At 38.1% G+C, this 18,472-nt stretch overlaps 1 protein-coding gene across 1 annotated transcript in view; it reads right to left on the bottom strand.

The window, feature by feature from the left end:
* Positions 1-13,970: 13,970 nt before the first annotated feature.
* YLPM1 (YLP motif containing 1) overlaps positions 13,971-18,472 on the bottom strand; it is a 76,205-nt gene continuing 71,703 nt past the window's right edge. Inside the window, exons 20-21 of the mRNA XM_045448249.1 lie at positions 14,701-14,883; positions 13,971-14,386 (exon numbers count right to left, since the gene is read on the bottom strand). Of these exons, the coding sequence (XP_045304205.1) occupies positions 14,737-14,883 (147 nt within the window). The 3' untranslated portion in view covers positions 13,971-14,386; positions 14,701-14,736. The remainder of the gene's footprint in view (positions 14,387-14,700; positions 14,884-18,472) is intronic.

Below are 18,472 nucleotides of genomic sequence, written 5' to 3'. Positions count from 1 at the left end.
TTCTCCTCAGAACTTTCCAGTTTAAATAACATTGTACCGCAACTCATTTCTATTGTTAGGAACCTTCACCACAACTGGGAAGGTTGTGGCTTGTTTTCAGGCCCAGGGGCACATACGTGTTTCACATTAAAAGACACTTTAAAATCTTGGCTTTATTTGCTCCTAATAAGCCAGATTCTCCCTGTGCCTAGGCTGTTTCTTTTCTGTCAAGCACTTTTGGAAACTGCATTAACTCTTTGAGGCTTATGGATTTTATTTTGCATTTAAGAAGTTTTATTGATTATTATTGCTATTGGGGCACCTGGGTGGCTCAGTTGGTTAAGTATCCGACTCTTGATTTTGGCTCAGGTCATGATCTCACAGTTCATGGGATCGAGCCCCACATTGGGCATTGCACTGACAACACGGAGCCTGCTTAGGATTCTCTCTCTTTCTCTCTCTGTCCCTCCCCCGCTCATATATGCATTTACTTGTGCACTCTCTCTCAAAATAAAAATTAAAAAATTATTATTAACAAGTATCCTTCCAACACCTCCAACATCTTCCACACCTGCAAAGTACTAACAGACCAGGGCCTTTGGGAATTATTATTAATGAACTTATCTTCATATGGAGATGGAATAAAATTAAACACTTCCTTTAGAACTCTGGTTCTCAAACTTTGCTGCACACTGAAACTCCCTGGTGGGCTTTAAAAATGACCAGTGCTGGGGTGCTTGGCTGCCCAGTTGGAAGAACATCTAACTCTTGATCTCGGGATTGTGATTTCAAAGTCCCACACTGGGTGTAGAGACTACTAAAAAAAAATAAACTTTAAAAAATTAAAAAAAATTACTGGTGCCCCAGTGCCACCTCTAGACTCTAATTGTTATGAGGTGTATATAGCTTGAGCCTTTGGAGTTTTAACAGATCCCCAGGTAATTCTTACATGTCAAGTTTTATAACTAACTGCTCTAGCATATGACTCTTCACATGGAGCACTATTCGTATTTTGTAATTCTTCCAAACATGCACACATAAAGAGTAATCCTATGCTTATGGAATCTACACAATTATTCAACCAGAACCTTACCAATTCTTGGTTCAAGGCCTCCAATGTCAGCATGCTTCCCTGACAATAAACTTTTAGGAATGCCTTTCAAATCCTGTAGAGGCCTTACTGACACACTCAGATTCACATGTAATGAAAGCAGAAGACTCTTATGAAAAATAAAACCTCCCCGAAGTACTTTTTTTTTTTTTTTTTGGTTTTTTAAAAACCGACTTAGTCATATTGGGTTCATAGCAAAATTGAGCAGAAGATATACAGATTTCCCATAAAATTACTTGCCTTCATAAAAGCACAGGCCCCCTCATTATTAACATCCCCATCAGAGTGGTACATTTGTTACAAACTGATAAAACTACATTGATACATCAGCATCACTTAAAATCCATAGTGTTCATTAGGTTTCATCCTTGGTGTTGTGCATTCTATGAGTTTTGACAGGTGGAAATGACATGTATCCATCATTATAGTATCATACAGAATAGTTTCATTGCCCTGGAAAACCTCTCTGCTCACTAAATCCTAGCAATCATTAATCTCTACTGTCCTCACATTGTTACCTTTTCCAGAACATCATATAGTTGGAATTACATAGTGTGTAGTATATGATTTTTCTTTCATTTATTAATATGCATTTATGTTTCCTCCATGACTTTTGATGGCTTCACAGCTCATTTCTTTTTAGTGTTGAATAATATTCCATTGTTTGGATGTACCACAGTTTATTTATCCATTCACCTACTGAAAGACATCTTGATTACTTCCAAATTTTGGCAATTATGAATAGAGCTACTATAAATATCCATGCTCAGATTATTATTGGCCATAGTATTTGAGTCCTTTGAGTAAATACCAAGGAGCATGACTGCTGAGTTATATGGTAAGAGTATGTTTACTTTTCTAAGAAACTGCCAAACTGGTTTCCAAAGTGGCTGCATCATGTTGCATTCTCACCAGCAACAAAGAAGAGTTCCTGTTGCTCCACATCCTCATCAGCATTTGGTGGTGTCAGTGATCTAGATTTTGGCCATTCTAACGGTATGTGAGGATACCTTGTTGTTTTCATTTGTATTGCCCTGATGACATATGATATGAAGCATCTTTTCATATGCTTATTTTCCAACTGTATATCTTTTTGGTGACCTACCTGGTAAAGTCTTTGGCCCAATTTTAAATTGGTTGTTTTCTTATTCTTGAATTTTAAGAGTTCTTTGAGTATTTTGGAGAATAGTCTTTTATCAGATATGCATTTTGCACATATTTTCTCCCAGTCTGTGGCATGCCTTTTAATTTTCTTGACAGTGTCGCTCATAGAGCAGAAATTTTAATTTGAATGACGTCCAACTTATCAATTCTTTCTTTCATGGGTTGTGTCTCTGGTGATCTAAAAGTCATCACCAAACTCAAAGTCATTTAGGTTTACTCCTATGTTTTCTTCTTCTCCTTCTCCTTCTCCTTCCTTCCTCCTTCTCCTCCTCCTCCTTTCTTCTTCTTCTTCTTCTTGCTTCCTCACTCCTTCCTCCTTCTCCTCCTCCTTCTTTCTTCTACTTTCTTCTCCTTTTTTTTTTTTTGAATTTTTTTTCAACGTTTATTTATTTTTGGGACAGAGAGAGACAGAGCATGAACGGGGGAGGGGCAGAGAGAGAGGGAGACACAGAATCGGAAACAGGCTCCAGGCTCTGAGCCATCAGCCCAGAGCCCGACGCGGGGCTCGAACTCACAGACCGCGAGATCGTGACCTGGCTGAAGTCGGACGCTTAACCGACTGCGCCACCCAGGCGCCCCCTCCTTTTTTTTTTTTTTTAATGTTTTTAATGTTTTAAATGTTCTTTTAAATGAAAGAGACAGTGTGAGCATGGGAGGGGCGGAGAGAGAGGGAGATACAGAATCCGAAGTAGCTCTGAGATATCTGCACAGAGCCCGATGGGGCTCAAACCCATGAACCATGAGATCGTGACCTGAGCTAAAGTCAGACGCTTAGCTGACTAAGCCACCCAGGCACCCCTCCTATGTTATCTTCTAAGAGTTTTATAGTTTTATGTTTTACATTTAGTTCTATGACCCATTTTGAGTTAATTTTTGTAAAGGGTGTAAGGTCTATGTCTAGATTCAACTTATTTGCATATCGATGTCCAGGTGTTCTGACACCATTTGTTGAAAATACCATCTTTGCTCCACTGTATTGCCTTTTCTCCTTCGTCAAAGATCAGCTAATTATATTTATGTGGGTCTATTTTGAGATCTCATTTATGTTCCATTTATTTCTGCCTGTTGTCTATTTTGTCATGATTATCGTAGCTCTGTAAGTAAGTCATGAAGTCAGGTAATATCAGTCCTTCGATTTTGTTCTTCTTCAGTACTGTGTTGGCTATCTTGGGTCTCTTGCTTCTCCATATAAACTTTAGAATCAGTTTGTCAATATCCACAAGAAAACTTGCTGAGATTTTGATTTGGATTGCATTGAATCTATAGATCAATTTGGGAAGAATTGACATCTTGATAATATTGACTCTTCCTATCCATGAACATGGACTATCTCTGCATTTATGTAGTTCTTTCTTTCATCACAGTTTTATAGTTTTCTTCGTATGGATTTTGCACACGTTTTGTTAGATTTATACTTATGTATTTTATTTTTAGGGGTGGTAATATAAATGGTATTGTTTTTAAGTTCCACTTCTTTATTGCTGGTGCATAGGAAAGCAATTGACTTTTATATATATTAACCCTGTATCCTGCAACCCTGCTATACTTATTAGCTCCAGGAGTTTGTTGATTCTTTTGGATTTTCTATATAAACAGTACTGTCTTCTGCAAACAAAGACAGTTTTATTTCTTCTGGCCCAATCTGTGTATCTTTTCTTTCCTTTACTTGTCTTATTGCATTATCCAGGATTTCCAATACAATTTTCAAAAGCAATGGTGAGAAGGGACATCTTTGCCTGTTCCTGATCTTAGTAGGAACATTAAACATGATGAAATACGTTAGCTGTAGGCTTTTTGTAGTTACACTTTATCCAGTTAAGGAAGTTTCCCTCTATTCCTAGTTTACTGAGGGTTTTTATCATGAATGAGTATTAGATTTTGTCAAATGCTTCTTCTACATCTGTTTATATGATGTGTTTTGTTTTTTTTTTTTCCCCTTTAGCCTGTTGATGTGCAGGACAACATTAACTAATTTTTGAATGTTGCATATCTTCCCACTTGGCCATGGTACATAATTATTTTTATACATTGTTGGATTCAATTTGCTAATATTTTGTTAGGGAATTTTGCATAGATATTCATGAGAAATCTGTAGCCTGCAGTTTTCTTTTCTTGTAATGTCTTTGGTTTTGATGTCAGGATAATGCTGGCCTCATAGTATGAGCTAGGGAGTATTCCCTTTGCTTCTATCTTCTGAAGGAGATCATAGAGAATTGGTATAATTTCTTCCTGTATCCTGGGATACAGTGAACCCATCTAGGTCTGGTGCTTTTTGTTTTTGAAGGTTAATAATTATTGATTTGATTTCCTTAACAGATACAGGCTTATTCAAATTGTCTATTTTTTCTTTTTTTGAGTTTTGCAAGATTGTGTCTTCTAAGCAACTGGTCTGTTTCATCTAGGTTATCAGATCTATGGGCAAAGAGTTGTTCACAGTATTTCTTTGTTACTCTTTTAATGTCTGAAGTCTATGGGCTCTTTAGTGATGGCCCCTCCCTTTCATTTCTGATATTAGTTATTCATGTAAAGAATGTCCTTTTAATAAAAGTTTTCATACCTAAAAAAATGAACTAGACCCTCTCATGAGAAGTAGGTATTCCAGACTTCACCAAACCAATACTTTTTTTTTTAAAGCAAGGGTACAGTATCAAAACGTGTTATTTTCCAGGATTTCTCAAACTAGTATTAAACAAGATGTGTAATGTGAGAAGATATTTTCATAGCACCTGTGAATCCAGTTGTCATAATTCCAAAGGAAGAAGAGAAAGAGTTGGAAAAAAGAACTTCATGATTAAGAGAGATAATCTTCTCAAATGACAATTTAATTTCCCCACCACTGAAACAGCACCTATTCCCAAAAGCTTAATAGTTTTGATCTATGTATGTCTACTACTTTGAACTTATTTTGCTTATCCTTATCAATTCTAAATTTATTCAAAAGACTGAATTCAAATGAGAGCAGCATAAAAACCTGGATTTTAAAATACCAAGAAAAGAACTTCTTTTGATATACCAGCCATTAGTTAGAACTCTTTCTAAAACACATATACAGAAAATTATTAGGAGGACATAAAAGGAAGAATTGTTTCCCTATGGCCTAATAATTAAATTCTTCTGTATTTTTCCTGGAAAATTTCAAACTATGTCCCAAAACGGCATTTACAAGAATGTTCAAGGCAACATTGTCATGACAGTGAAAAACTGTCACAAATAAGAGAAATAATCTATGTTATACAGATATTATGGAATATACCCATACACATATGTATATTTATATATATGTATGTGTGTGTATATATGTATACACAGACATAAGGGTCTGCAGACAACATGTAAAGAATATCACTCATGTAAAAAAAAACAATAAAACTATATCCTTATGGGTACATATATATGTGTATAAATGCACAGAAAAAGGTTTGGAAAGCCACACTCCAAAATGATAACAGTAATTACCTCCAAAAGGTTTGTTGCTCAATAGGGATTCTAGTATTATCTGTAGTATTTTAATTTCTTTAAATGGTAAGAATGAACGAATTCGTACTTTATGGCTGAAATGGGTTTGAAAAAGATAATGCCCAAAAACATACTTTAAGAAATCAAACATAGCAAAAGTATACCCACCTTGACACTGACAGGTGCCAACAAAGAAGCTTTAATGACATTCATCCTCTTTCCCCAGTAGAAATAGTAGGAAGCAATGGAGAGTTGTGAGCAGAACATTCTGGTTAAATTCACATCTGAGTATGGCTGCTCAGCTGCTCCACTTAACCAAAGGGAATTCTTGCTGTCTTCTTTCTCTGGGATAGGTGTGTGCACACTATTTAATTGTGCACACACAAGGTGCTTACCTACCATCTTGATAAATGGAGGCACAGAAAGGATGTGCCCAAGGGGGAGGCAAAATACATGCATCCATGTAACAGCAAGCAGTGGACAAAAAATAACCTACTGCATATTCAGCATCAGTGTATTATGTATATGTACGTATTGCTATCTGCCTCAATGAAACAGAATTGCTCATTCCAAAATATCAGTTACAAGGTACTGGCCAAAATATTTACATACTATGTATGTAGCAAACCTGATGTTTCTTCTCCTATGGACATCTTCTTTATAGTAATTGTCTTTCAGACATCTTTTATGGTGTATGTCAGAAGTCCCAAAATGATGGCCTGTTGATAATATGTGGTCTCCATAGTATTTTGAAAAGGCTACATCACATAAAAATCCAGCTTTCAACTTTATCTTCATCTGGTAACATTTGGTCTACCTTGCTTCATGGCAACCATGGCTGGAGAAGAACTGTCTCACTGAGATAGGGCAAGTACCCTGCATCATCCCAGTCCCTGCCATGCCCTACTGCCTCCCCAGGCTGAGAGTCAGGTACCATTATCATTCTGCTTCCATTGTTGTTTTTCACACAATAAAGAAAATGAACACTTGTACTTCTACATCTACTAAATGTGGGAAAACTAAAGATACACAGTGAAAAATGTTTCAAGAAAAATTAGAAAGAGGACTTTTTTCCATGAGAATGAAGAATATTCCTACATGTCTAGTTTGTAAACAAAGTATGTTCCTGATGAAAGAACCAAACATGTATGTTCCTGACAAAAGAACAGAACATGGCATTATGAAACCATTAGCCAATTCTCACTTATCTTCCTGTCCATAGCAGGTATTTGAATTTTAATGCCTGGTTTATAGAATACTTATGGATATACCACCAACTGGGAGATACAGAGGCAGTGAAAAAGCAAACTCAAGAATTAGAGTTCTGTGAATTATACATATGAATTAATTTATATTTAAATTTAATCACATCAACTCTAAATATGCTTGTTGAGCACCAACTACACATGACAGGTATTGCATATTAGGTGTTACAAGGATGGAAGCGGAGCAAAATATAGATCTTGCCTTCTAGGAGCTTGCATATGGGAATGGGAAGAAAGAATGGGATGGGGAAGAAAGAACAGACAGGTATATAAGTTACTCTACTAGAAAGATAAATTGAGAGGAGACCATAGACCTACGGATGGATACCTAGATTGCTTCTGTATCTTGGCTATTGTAAATAATGTTGCAATAAACACAGGGGTGCATCTATTTTTCCATTTTCTTTGGGTAAATACCCAGTAGTAGAGTTACCAGGCCATAGGATAATTCTATTTTAATTTTTTGAGGAACTTCCCTGTTTTCCACAGTGGCTGCATCAATTAGCATCCTCATCAACAATAAGACAGTAATAACACTGTTTAGTGACAGATGGTGATCACAGTAATTGTGGTGAGCTGTTGAATCATTATATTACCCACCTGAAACTAATGTTAACACTGTATGTTAATTCTGCTTAAAAAAATTAAATATACCAAAGCTACATGCAAAAGAGAGCGAGAGAGAGAGAGAGATCATAGGACAAATCAAACAAACCCTGTGAGAGCTGGAAGGAGGGAGCAAAACAGGAAGATCAGGAAGAACACAGCTTCAGGTAGAGGGTAGCATGTGAGCTGGGCCTTAAGATACAATTTCTAAAGGAAACCGGAAATTTTAGGGACAGCGCCTACAGTGTAGTGTGCATGTGGTAAGAAGGGTGGAAGAAGAAGCTGGAGAAGTAGTTGGGATCATGTTACTGACAGACTTAATTACCAAGCTGCTGAGTTTGTCCTTAATAAGATGGGTAATAGGGAACTTCCAAGTGAAGTAGGTTACGATGCTTGTCACTGGAGCTGGAACAAACAGGTTAGTTATATTACATAAGAAATCACAAATTACAGAAGACAAAATTACTTCTAGGAGCCATCTGAACAGCAAAACATGATTTCCTCTACTCTGTTCTTACATAATAATTAATTCAATACTTGTCAAAATTTTAAGCTTCTGTGATTAAAAACATTAAACAATCTAACAAATAATAAATGAGACTCCAAGTGTACAGGTATACCTGTGAGAGTGCAAGGAAGAGGATTTTAGAGGTAACCAACTGAATTGTATTGTTCCTGATAGATACGTTTACATCAGAATGCACTTTCAGGTCCACAGAATTTAGAAAACACACACATGTGCACGTGCATACAACACACACAATACTGGAGCATTCACCACCTTAGCACTTATGAAGGCCCTCAGAAAGAATAGGTATCACAGTAAGGAAAAAAGAAAGTGCTGAGTCAGGGATGAGGAAACCCAAGTTCTAGGCTTGTTTCCCCATCTTTGACCAAGTCATTGGTCTTCTCTCGGCCTCAGAAACTTCATCTCTAAAATGAAGGGACTGGACAGGAATGAGCCCTAAGGTCTTTCCAACCTCTTCTCTAAACATCAAGAGTTTCAAGCCGGCAGCCTTCAAGTCTGAAATGGCAGGCGAACCGCACAGGCCAAAGCATTTGCCAAAAAACCCCCTACCAAACTAAACAAAACCCAGAATAGGTTCCTAGTGCCCAAACGCTGATTTCACATAAAAACCTTGATTTTTCACTTCTCTTGAAAACCCAGAAAATCTGGCAATGGCCCACGTCCCTATATGGCCACAATCTGCTGTGGCTAAGCAGGTGCTGCCTCCCCTGTAACTGGACCTACCTTGTTCTCCAGTTGGCCAGTCTCCACCCTCTGACTCACTCCTTAGTTACCTGTCCGACTCTGAGTAAGTGTGTGACTACTGCCATGCTCGCGGGAGATAGCCTCTCTGTTCACTCTACAGACACATGAGCCATGCACCAAGCTAGCTAGATGCTGTAAAAGAAATAGACATTAGACATACTTAAGTCAAGAATTAGAATTCACTGTCAGAAGTAATAGGTGTGAGGGGGATTTCAAGTTATGGTGGAAGAGATTATTTCAATTCTTGAAATACAGAAGAGGGATCTGTAATCTAGCTTAACATTGTCAAAAACAAGAATGTGAGTACTTGGTAGGCAGTTTAAGCTTCTTAAGTAGAAGACTCAAAGTCAAGTCCTTTCTTATATAATAAACCATTAAATCTACAAACTCTTCATAGGATCACAAATGCAAGGTCCTGCTGGCGGGCAGAGGGCTGTGCCTAACTGCAGCTCAGCCCCAGCCATGGGGATGCTCGTTGACTAGGGTCTAATGTGAAAGCATTGGGGCCTAAGAAGTGAATCAGATCAGTCATTGAAAAGCATAAATATCCAGAGGTACAGAGGAGAGAGGCTTAAGGATTTAACTCTCAGTTATGTGTGGCCCAGGGGATCATCAGAGTCTCTGGCCCTCTAAGATGCATCATGATTCTTTGCTTTGTCAGAATCCTATCATGCAGGGCTTTCCAGGAAACAAGGTCTGTTTTTGTCATTTCATTATTGTCATTTCTCTTGACAGGTCACCATTATGCTGTGCTGGCTCTCAAGCACCTGTCACTCTCTGAAGATGTCTATGTAAAGGATGCCATTGGTAGTATTCCTTCATTGCTAGAAATCAGGCAAGTACAGGAAGTGGCAGAGTGATGATGATATACGAAATTCAAAATTTATAAGAGCAAAGACAGCACGGATATCCATCAACGAAAACTTGGTATATTAAATTACGATAAAGACATACGATATTCTGCAGCTGTAAAAGGGAAAAGGGATGGAACGCTACTAAGCAATAAAAAGGAACAAACTACTGATACACATCATAACTGGAATGAATGCCAAAAGAATTACGTCAAGTAAAACAAGGCCACAAATCCAATCCCAAAAGGTTACATCTTATATAATTTCATTTACATAACATTCTTTAAATGATACAATTACAAAAATGGAGAACAGATTAAAGGCTGCCAAGGATTAGAGATGGGGGTGGGAGGAAGATGGGGGTGGACACACAAACCCACCCATGTGATAAAACTGTAAAGAAATATACCTATACGATATATATCCCATGCCATGAAAAGAACAGAAATATAAATGAAGCAATTGCTAACATTTTTCAGCAAAGCTCCTTAAAATAAGAAGGTAACTTTGGGAAACTAAATAGGGGGGGAGAGAGGGAAAGAGAGTGAGAAGGAGGGAGAGAGGCAGAAAGGGAGAGAGAGAGAGAGAGGGAGGGAGGGAGGGGGGAGAAAGGGAGGAAAAGAGACCGGGAAGGAGGGAAGGAGTGGGCGAGAGAAGGAAAGAGAGAAAGGAGAGGAGAAAAGGGGGGGGGGGGGGGAAGAGGGAGAGAAGAGGGGGAGGGAGACTGAGAATGGGAGTGTTCTATAGATGATCTGAATGACTTCTAAGACATACTATTAGAAAGAAAACACAAAAATAAGGTGCTTTATGTAGCACTCTACCATCTGAGTAAACAAAAACAAAAATGTTAATAATCAACGCTTGTCCACAGAATTATTTCTGAAACGAAACAAAAGAAACAGGCAACACTGGTTGCTTCTACAGATGGGATAGGAGGAGACTGAGGGTTGGGATGGGAGACTTTAATTCACTTGCCCTTGAACCTTCTGAATTTGATGCCACATGGATGTATTGCTTATTCATAAAATTACTATTTTCTCTTTGAATATGTGAAAATCAAGACAAATCAATGCTTCAGCGCTTTCACCTTTGTACACACCTGTTGTCTGGTAACTGCTTTCTGTTACTACTTATCCCCTCCTTGGTGCATATTAGCTAACCTTTGCACCTAACCTCTTAAGCTTCCATACTGGTTCTGAAAATCAGTTTCATTGCTTACCTGAAAATGCTTCCGAAGTATTACTCTCCCGACACACACACGCCACACCATTTCACATGGCATAGCTCAGTCTATAAGAGCTGGCTATAAAAGATGACAATTATCTTCAAGCCAAGCGAAAATGTCAAATTTCTAAAGCACATATAAGTACGAGTCAAAAACGAATTAAAACGACGATGATGACAGCTACCGTTTTTTTTTCACCTTTTACTAGGTGCTTGGCACCGTGCCAAGCAGCTTACAAGCATCATCCATTTACTCCTCACTGCAACCTTTGCTAGGTGAGTTTTGTTACTGTCACTTTATAGATGAGGAAATGGAAACTCAGATAGGTTAAATGAGTTGCTTAAGGTCACATGGCTTCTAAGAGAAGAACTTGAACTTGTACCAGGGTCCGTCGATACTAAGAATGAGGAATCATTCTCGTATGGCTTAGTAAAATTCACCTCAGTTTTGGTATTTCTAAACTGTATGTGAAGCAACTATATGGTCTCTTTGTAGCTGACAACCTGTTGATTTTACGGTCCCACCAGTAAGACAGGCTGTAGACACCACTATTACCAAAAATACCTGAAACTCGCACAGTCAGCAGGACAAAATACTTAACGAAAAAGCCTACCTTAACATAAAATACCTAATAGAAAACCTAGTTTGAAAGTTTCAGTCAGTCCAACTCAGAATTTAATACTTGGTTTGCTCAGTCAACAACTGGAATTCTTTCACAAAGGAAGTAAATCCAACCAGAAAATTTAAGACCTTTGTCTCTGTCAATAAACTTCTGAATTAATCACTGATATCTGAATCAAATATAACTTCTCAAAAATTATGTGAATCCAAGTCAGTGTCAACCAACAGAGAGTGTGTAACTGATGGCTTCTGATCCCTGTAATCAATTACAATGTATTTTGAATATGCCAACTTAACCCTAAATAAATGATTTCTAAATAGAAAAAATTTCTGCATCTCACCAAGCAGAGCTGAATCACTGAAATGAGATTTTTCACAGTTTAAAAGGTCTGAAACATTAAAGATATGAGGAACTCTCCCCAATATCAGATTATTATTAAGACACCAGACACCACAAAAGATTTTAAATCAACTTGATAGGATTAAAATAAAAAATTTAAGACACATACCAAGCAGCTTTCGGAGATAAGGAGAACTATCTCCTTTTTTACAACAGTAAAATGCTAGCACATAAATGGAATCCAAGTTTGGTCCCCTGTATTCCAAGGACATCTCTTAATAAACTTAAAATATTTGTGTTATCAAGGTATTTTCTACCAACACGAAATTTCTCCAAGATATTCTTGGGTGTTCTATTCTGAGTCCAGTGATAATGCAAATTCAAGAATGTAATAGTTCTTTAGACTAGCAAAATCAAATATCAACTGACAGTCTCTATTACTTTCTTTTTGGGGCCTCATCTTTTTTTCATTAATCTTCTTTCATTGAAGTTATTTGTTAGACCAACTTCCGAAAGTAGCCAACATTCTATGTTTATCCCCTAAGGTCATGTTAATCTGTATCTTCTACAGATTGTTTCCTCTTCCCTTATCCCCTTTGGTATAAGATCATAGACACAAAGCCATGGCTGCAAGGCAAAAATATGGCAGGTTTATGGTGATTCACAGGTGATTACCACTTCTTATTTCATTGGCATTCTGAATACTGTTAGAACATAAAATGGTTAAGAAAACTAAAGTAAGACATTCTCTGTAAGAACATATATATCTCCATTGTCTTCTGAACTAGAGAACACATTCTGGAAATACTGTCTTTGATAAGAACAGGCATTTGGTAGATTCAAGTGAGTCTCTGTCCAAACAGTAATTCTATTGGCTATCTTGTGATGGACCTTCACTCAACGTCATAAACGCAGCTGAGAAAGATCAGTACATAGAAGTCTACTGTCAGCCAATAAGCAACCAAAGTAAGTTGTTAAATACTACAAACAGTAGGTGTTATTTAATGAAACAAATTACACGTTCAATATTGACTTGTTAAAAGCCTCTTACATGTAAACATTCAGAATTTCAGAGAAGATAAAAAGAACAGAAAGTTGTGAGGATTCCTGTTAAGTTGGTCTTCAGTACTGTAATTTCACGTTCTTGACACCCAAAGCAGTACTATTCGAATGCTAATAAATATCATCTCTGGTCACACGGTATTTAATGTAGGTCATAAACCTAAAAGGTTTTTGTCTGTAGCCCAAAAGTGAGGATTTCAAAATATTCAAGCCTTTTGTGAACACATTTAGAACTTGCAGAGTTGGATTACAAAGTGGAAACGGTGTTTGAGGAGGAAGGCTCTTCTCTAGGTCTTCTCTCATGCTAGAAAATGATATTTTTTTGCTTTGCAGAATAGAAGAGGGAAAAGAATGTTTTTCTGTTTTTAAATTGGAATGATATTTGGGTTTTAGCACCATATATTTTTAGGTTCCACCTGGTACTATCCACAAGAGGGGAAATTCTGTGCAGAAGGCCATGCTTTCCAATCATGAGCAATCTGGCAAGAACCTGAAAACTTGAAGGGCTTAAAGGCTGCCTGCCAGAGGGCTGCACATCTCCATACTCCTTCCCTGAAATCTTGATGCAAACATCAGTTAATTCAAGTTCAGCAATAAGGCAACAAGTTCCTGAGTTCTATGGAGTACATCAGTTTTGTCCACCAGGAGTCAAAGCAAGATGAGGGAAAAATCAAAACATAACGGGGCATGAGGCAACAGCAAGAGGATCAAAGTAATAATAATAATAATAAAAAACAATAAAACATCATGCTACAGAACTGATGTGCTCCAGGGAACTGATGAATATTTGCAGTTGTCTCTACTAGTCTTCAAGATGCAAAGATAAAGAAAGCTATAAAACAAAGATTACGGAGACTTCCTTGTGTTTACAATATGTGCTATGTATTATATTGAGCTATATAATATTCTATAGGAAAGAGGTTTTGGGATGTTCGGGTAGCATGTAATTAGAACACACCATATTAAAAAAGCAAAAAAAAAAAAAAAAAAATTAAGAAAACGAGAGAAAGGGGCCCATGCTGTATAGCCCATGAATCTCATCGGCTTTATCGTGAAAGTTTATTGTTTTTAATCCTAGTACAATCAGCTACCAGTTACATACAGTAAAAAACAAAAACAGCCACAAAGCAATGATGATAGAGATAGTCTGTGACATTGTACAGTGGAGGAAATATTTTCTGTTGGAATCTTCCAGCAGACCCCCACCTGGCTTCAGCAGTTAAGCTATCACTCCCTCCCTCCCCAAAATCGTTAAAAAGAAAAATTAATGTCTTGCTTGGGTACAGCAAGATTCTAATACCTCTTGGGGACACTGGAGAACTTTAAAAAACTAAAGTGGTAGAAACAAAACAAAAACTGAAACGTGGAAGGCAAGGTGACACACAACGAAGCTCCATGAGGCCGTGGCTTCAGATCACCTCAAAGCGAACCACCTGGAAAGAAAAGAAAAGGCTGTCATGCCAGGAGATAGCAAGTAGAAAAGTTCAGTAGACTTTAGTATCTCAACACTCTACTCTTCAAATCTACAGAATCCAAGCTTTTCTCAAGTCTTACGTTAAGTGAGCTGAGTTGTAGAAAACTGCTCCATTTTCCAATACCTTGCACTGTAAATGTTGGCAACTAGCACATACTTAAAAACCAAAAAATAACACGAGAAGCATTTTTACAAAGCATGCTGTCTCCTTTATCTCAAACCCTTCAAAACAACCACACAGTAGAGGCTATTCATATGAGTGTGCAATCTTACCTTAGAGGAACAATGACTCCGTTCAAAAACTAAGTCTCATATATATTTGGTTCGATTGAGGGCTTTTTCAGCCAGGTGACCACTTTCATCTGTGATCTTCTCCCAATCAGTCTGTCCGACCACAAAACCTATGGCCCTTTTCCTATCTGCGTCCTTCTTTTCTTCCAGGTCTGCCCATCTCACCTAAAAAGAACACAGCATTAGGCTGGGCTTTAGGAAAAGTAAATAAGCAAAGGGCCTCTTCCCTCTCTGGATAGTCTAAGGGGTAGGTAACTAATTTGAAACTAAGAATTAAAAAAACATTGGAGATTAACTGGGGAGAAGTGGAGAAAGTCACATGTCTTAAGCTACAGAAAGGAAACTCTCTAGTCAGTCACCAAGTCCTAACCCTTCCAGCCCCTGGAAAGTTCAGCTCTCAGCTCAGTCCTGGCCCCTCCACTATCCTCTGTGGCTCCTTTCTGGTTCACTGACCTCACTTCTTCCTCTGCTTAGTCTTCCTACCTTACATGCTCACTCCCTCCAATCCATCCTGCCAGAATGATCCCCAAATACACACAGTCATGACTCTCACCGGCTTTAAATCTGTCCCCTGCCTGAAGAATAAAATCCAAGCAATAGGTCCCTCTGGATCTGGCCCTTCTACTCTCCAGTGGCATTTCTGGGCAGTGCCTACAGCTTTTGTATAAGTAGTGCACAATTATTTCTGGCTCTCAGAGCACAATGGGCCACTTGCCACCTCTGTAACCTTGCATATTCTAGCCTCCCTTCCTGAAACGTCTTTGCTCTAACCCTGTCCATCTGGCATGAGTCTAGTCATCAATCCTTGCTTTGTCTCTCTTGTTCTTTGACAATCAAATAATTAACCATTGCTTCCTTAGAGCTACTTCTGGGTTTTGACACGTTTACTTTTGAACTTTCACACTATTTTGCAATGATCTACTTATAGACCTGCATTCCCTAATAGACTATGAATATCCTAGGTCAACTGAGTTTTATTTATCTCTACACAATTACTTCTTGAAATTTAATCTTAGAAAACAGGGAGAGAGTATTATCATTTTCATCCATGAGATAAAGAGATGAAGAGATGGACTCAACTGATATCATTTGGATATCAGTTATAATATTATAACTGTGGAAAAATTATAACTATAAATGCATAGATCAGGGATATTTCCCATTGGCAGGTATTCTGACATTTAAAAATGTAAGGAGATGCATTTTAAATTTTAATAATATATCAAATATAGATTCTTATATTAACAATTAAAAGAACAAGCAGATACATCACATTCTGCAAAAGTTGAAACACCTGAGAAACTATGAAACTGTGGACATAACACCAAAGTCTGCAGAGACTGTATTTTCAATATAGCTTGTGATTTATTCTCTGTGACAAGGAATGGGAACCAGAGCATGCATACTTCATGTTCTTCACACTGGACATGGAAATGCATCAGGGCTCTTAGAGGCACATGACCTTCGGTATTACTATTTACCGGACTGGTAATTAATCCAAACAGCAACCACTTGGCCAAAGAGAGGATATGTAGTAATAGCAGTGGGGAAAAACTGATACCACCCAACTCTTTTTAAAGTAGATTTAGGGGCGCCTGGGTGGCGCAGTCGGTTAAGCGTCCGACTTCAGCCAGGTCACGATCTCGCGGTCCGTGAGTTCGAGCCCCGCGTCGGGCTCTGGGCTGATGGCTCAGAGCCTGGAGCCTGTTTCCGATTCTGTGTCTCCCTCTCTCTCTGCCCCTCCCCTGTTCATGCTGTGTCTCTCTCTGTCCCAAAAATAAATAAAAACGTTGGAAAAAAAAAAATAAATAAAGTAGATTTAGTGCGTGGAAAACCTAAATTTCCTTCATGGATTTTAGTAAAAAAGAAAAAAAAAGCCTACTTAATGTGGGCTTTTTATACAGACATCTCTGGACTTCCTACTATGTATTTATGCTGATTATATTTATTTTGAGGGACTCATACACTCTCTCAGTTGCCCTTGGGATCAGGGGGATACATTTAGCAAAAGATGACTATGGCTGAGGAGGATGAAGGATGGACAGATGGACAGACTGGCCAGTGAACAAAGAAATGTTGTAACCAGTCCATAGTACATCCTTGACACAGAGTTAAACACACTGGTCAGTGCCACCCTGAACAAACTAAGAGCTAATTTTTAAGCCTGCAGTATAAATTCTAAGTCTTTAAAACTCAGATAAAATAAAGAACACAGGATTAAAAGAAAAAGTATGTAATTATTTCTTAGATAAGCAATATGTTTTAGCACAAATGCCCACAATTTTAAGTTGAAATGAAAATGTTTTATTCGGGGCGCCTGGGTGGCTCAGTCAGTTAAGCGTCTGACTTCGACTCAGGTCATGATCTCGTGGTTCGTGAGTTCGAGCCCCGCGTCGGGCTCTGTGCTGACAGCTCAGAGCCTGGAGCCTGTTTCAGTTTCTGTGTCTCCCTCTCTCTCTCTGACCCTCCCCCGTTCATGCTCTGTCTCTCTCTGTCTCAAAAAGTAAATAAACGTTAAAAAAATTAAAAAAAAAAAAAAAAAAGAAAATGTTTTGTTCGTATTGCTAATGTATACTGGTGCTGTATTATTTATTTACATGGTAGACTCCTCCACTGGAGGTCCGCTCCTTAAGAGGTCTCATCCACAGACCTGACAGACATTCAACATTGTAGAATGACTGAATGATTACCAAAATACTAAATATATAAGAAGCAGAATAATGACTTTCAATTAGAAATGGTTTCTTAAATGTCAGTGTCCGTCCTAATCTTCCTAGAGGTACTTTTACTGAGATTTATAATCTTTTTTGCCACTTATCTTAGCCATTAAAAAAATGTTTAATACAGAAAAATCTTGACTAACACTCAAAGGTTTGAGGTACATATATTTTATCCACTGTCACTAAAAATATCTATAAAATGTAAATGTCCAGCAAATAAGGGATCTGTTCACCTTCTACAGATATCAAAGAAACACAAAGTCGCCTTGACCTGCCATTTTATGCCCAATTAAGCAAGCAAAATTTTTAAAAAATTGTATTTAAAAAACCTAGCCATTTTGGTAAAACTCTAGTATGATCAACTCTACATAACTACTTGTTACAGTGGACATTAATCCTAGGAACATATCTGGTATTTGTAAAAAGCTGAATTAAAGGAATCAAGAGACCCCCGCAAATGAATAAATTATGAATTCTGCATTTGTTGCTACCCAAAGGATCTCCTTGTAGTCTGATTTTCATGAGTGGTTTGAGAGTTAAAAACTATTTGAAATGAGGATGTGAGGCAGGGGAGGAGAGACAATGATAAGCCGCTTAAAGAACTGGGATGTGGGGGTTAAGAAGATGGCAGCAAAGTAGGAGGACTCTAGGCTCACCTCGGCTCATGAACACAACTAGATAACTAGCAAATCATCCTAAATACCTAGATATTGATCTGAAGACTGGCAGAACCAACTGCAACAATTAAAGGTAGAGAGGAGGCCACATCAAAGAAGGCAGAAAGTGCAGAGACAACAGTTTGGGAGAGAAATGGATGGTGGCTACTATGGTAGGCAGGGAGCAGTGATGGGAGAGAAGGGTGAGAGACATACTAACACACTGGGGAGCATCCAGGGAAAACAAATTCCCACAGTAAGAGAGCAAGAGGGGCCAAATTTCATGATTTATGGCAACCAGCGTGGAGTTTTAAAGATCGGCAGGCTTGGCTGGAAGAGAGCCCTTAGGGCACTGCCTTGCTCTTAAAGAGAAGGCAG

This window comes from Leopardus geoffroyi, chromosome B3, assembly GCF_018350155.1.
Source record: "Leopardus geoffroyi isolate Oge1 chromosome B3, O.geoffroyi_Oge1_pat1.0, whole genome shotgun sequence".
NCBI classification, from domain to species: Eukaryota; Metazoa; Chordata; class Mammalia; order Carnivora; family Felidae; genus Leopardus; species Leopardus geoffroyi.
The sequence above is the reverse complement of the archived record's forward strand: the minus strand, read 5'-3'. Positions and strand labels throughout refer to the sequence as shown.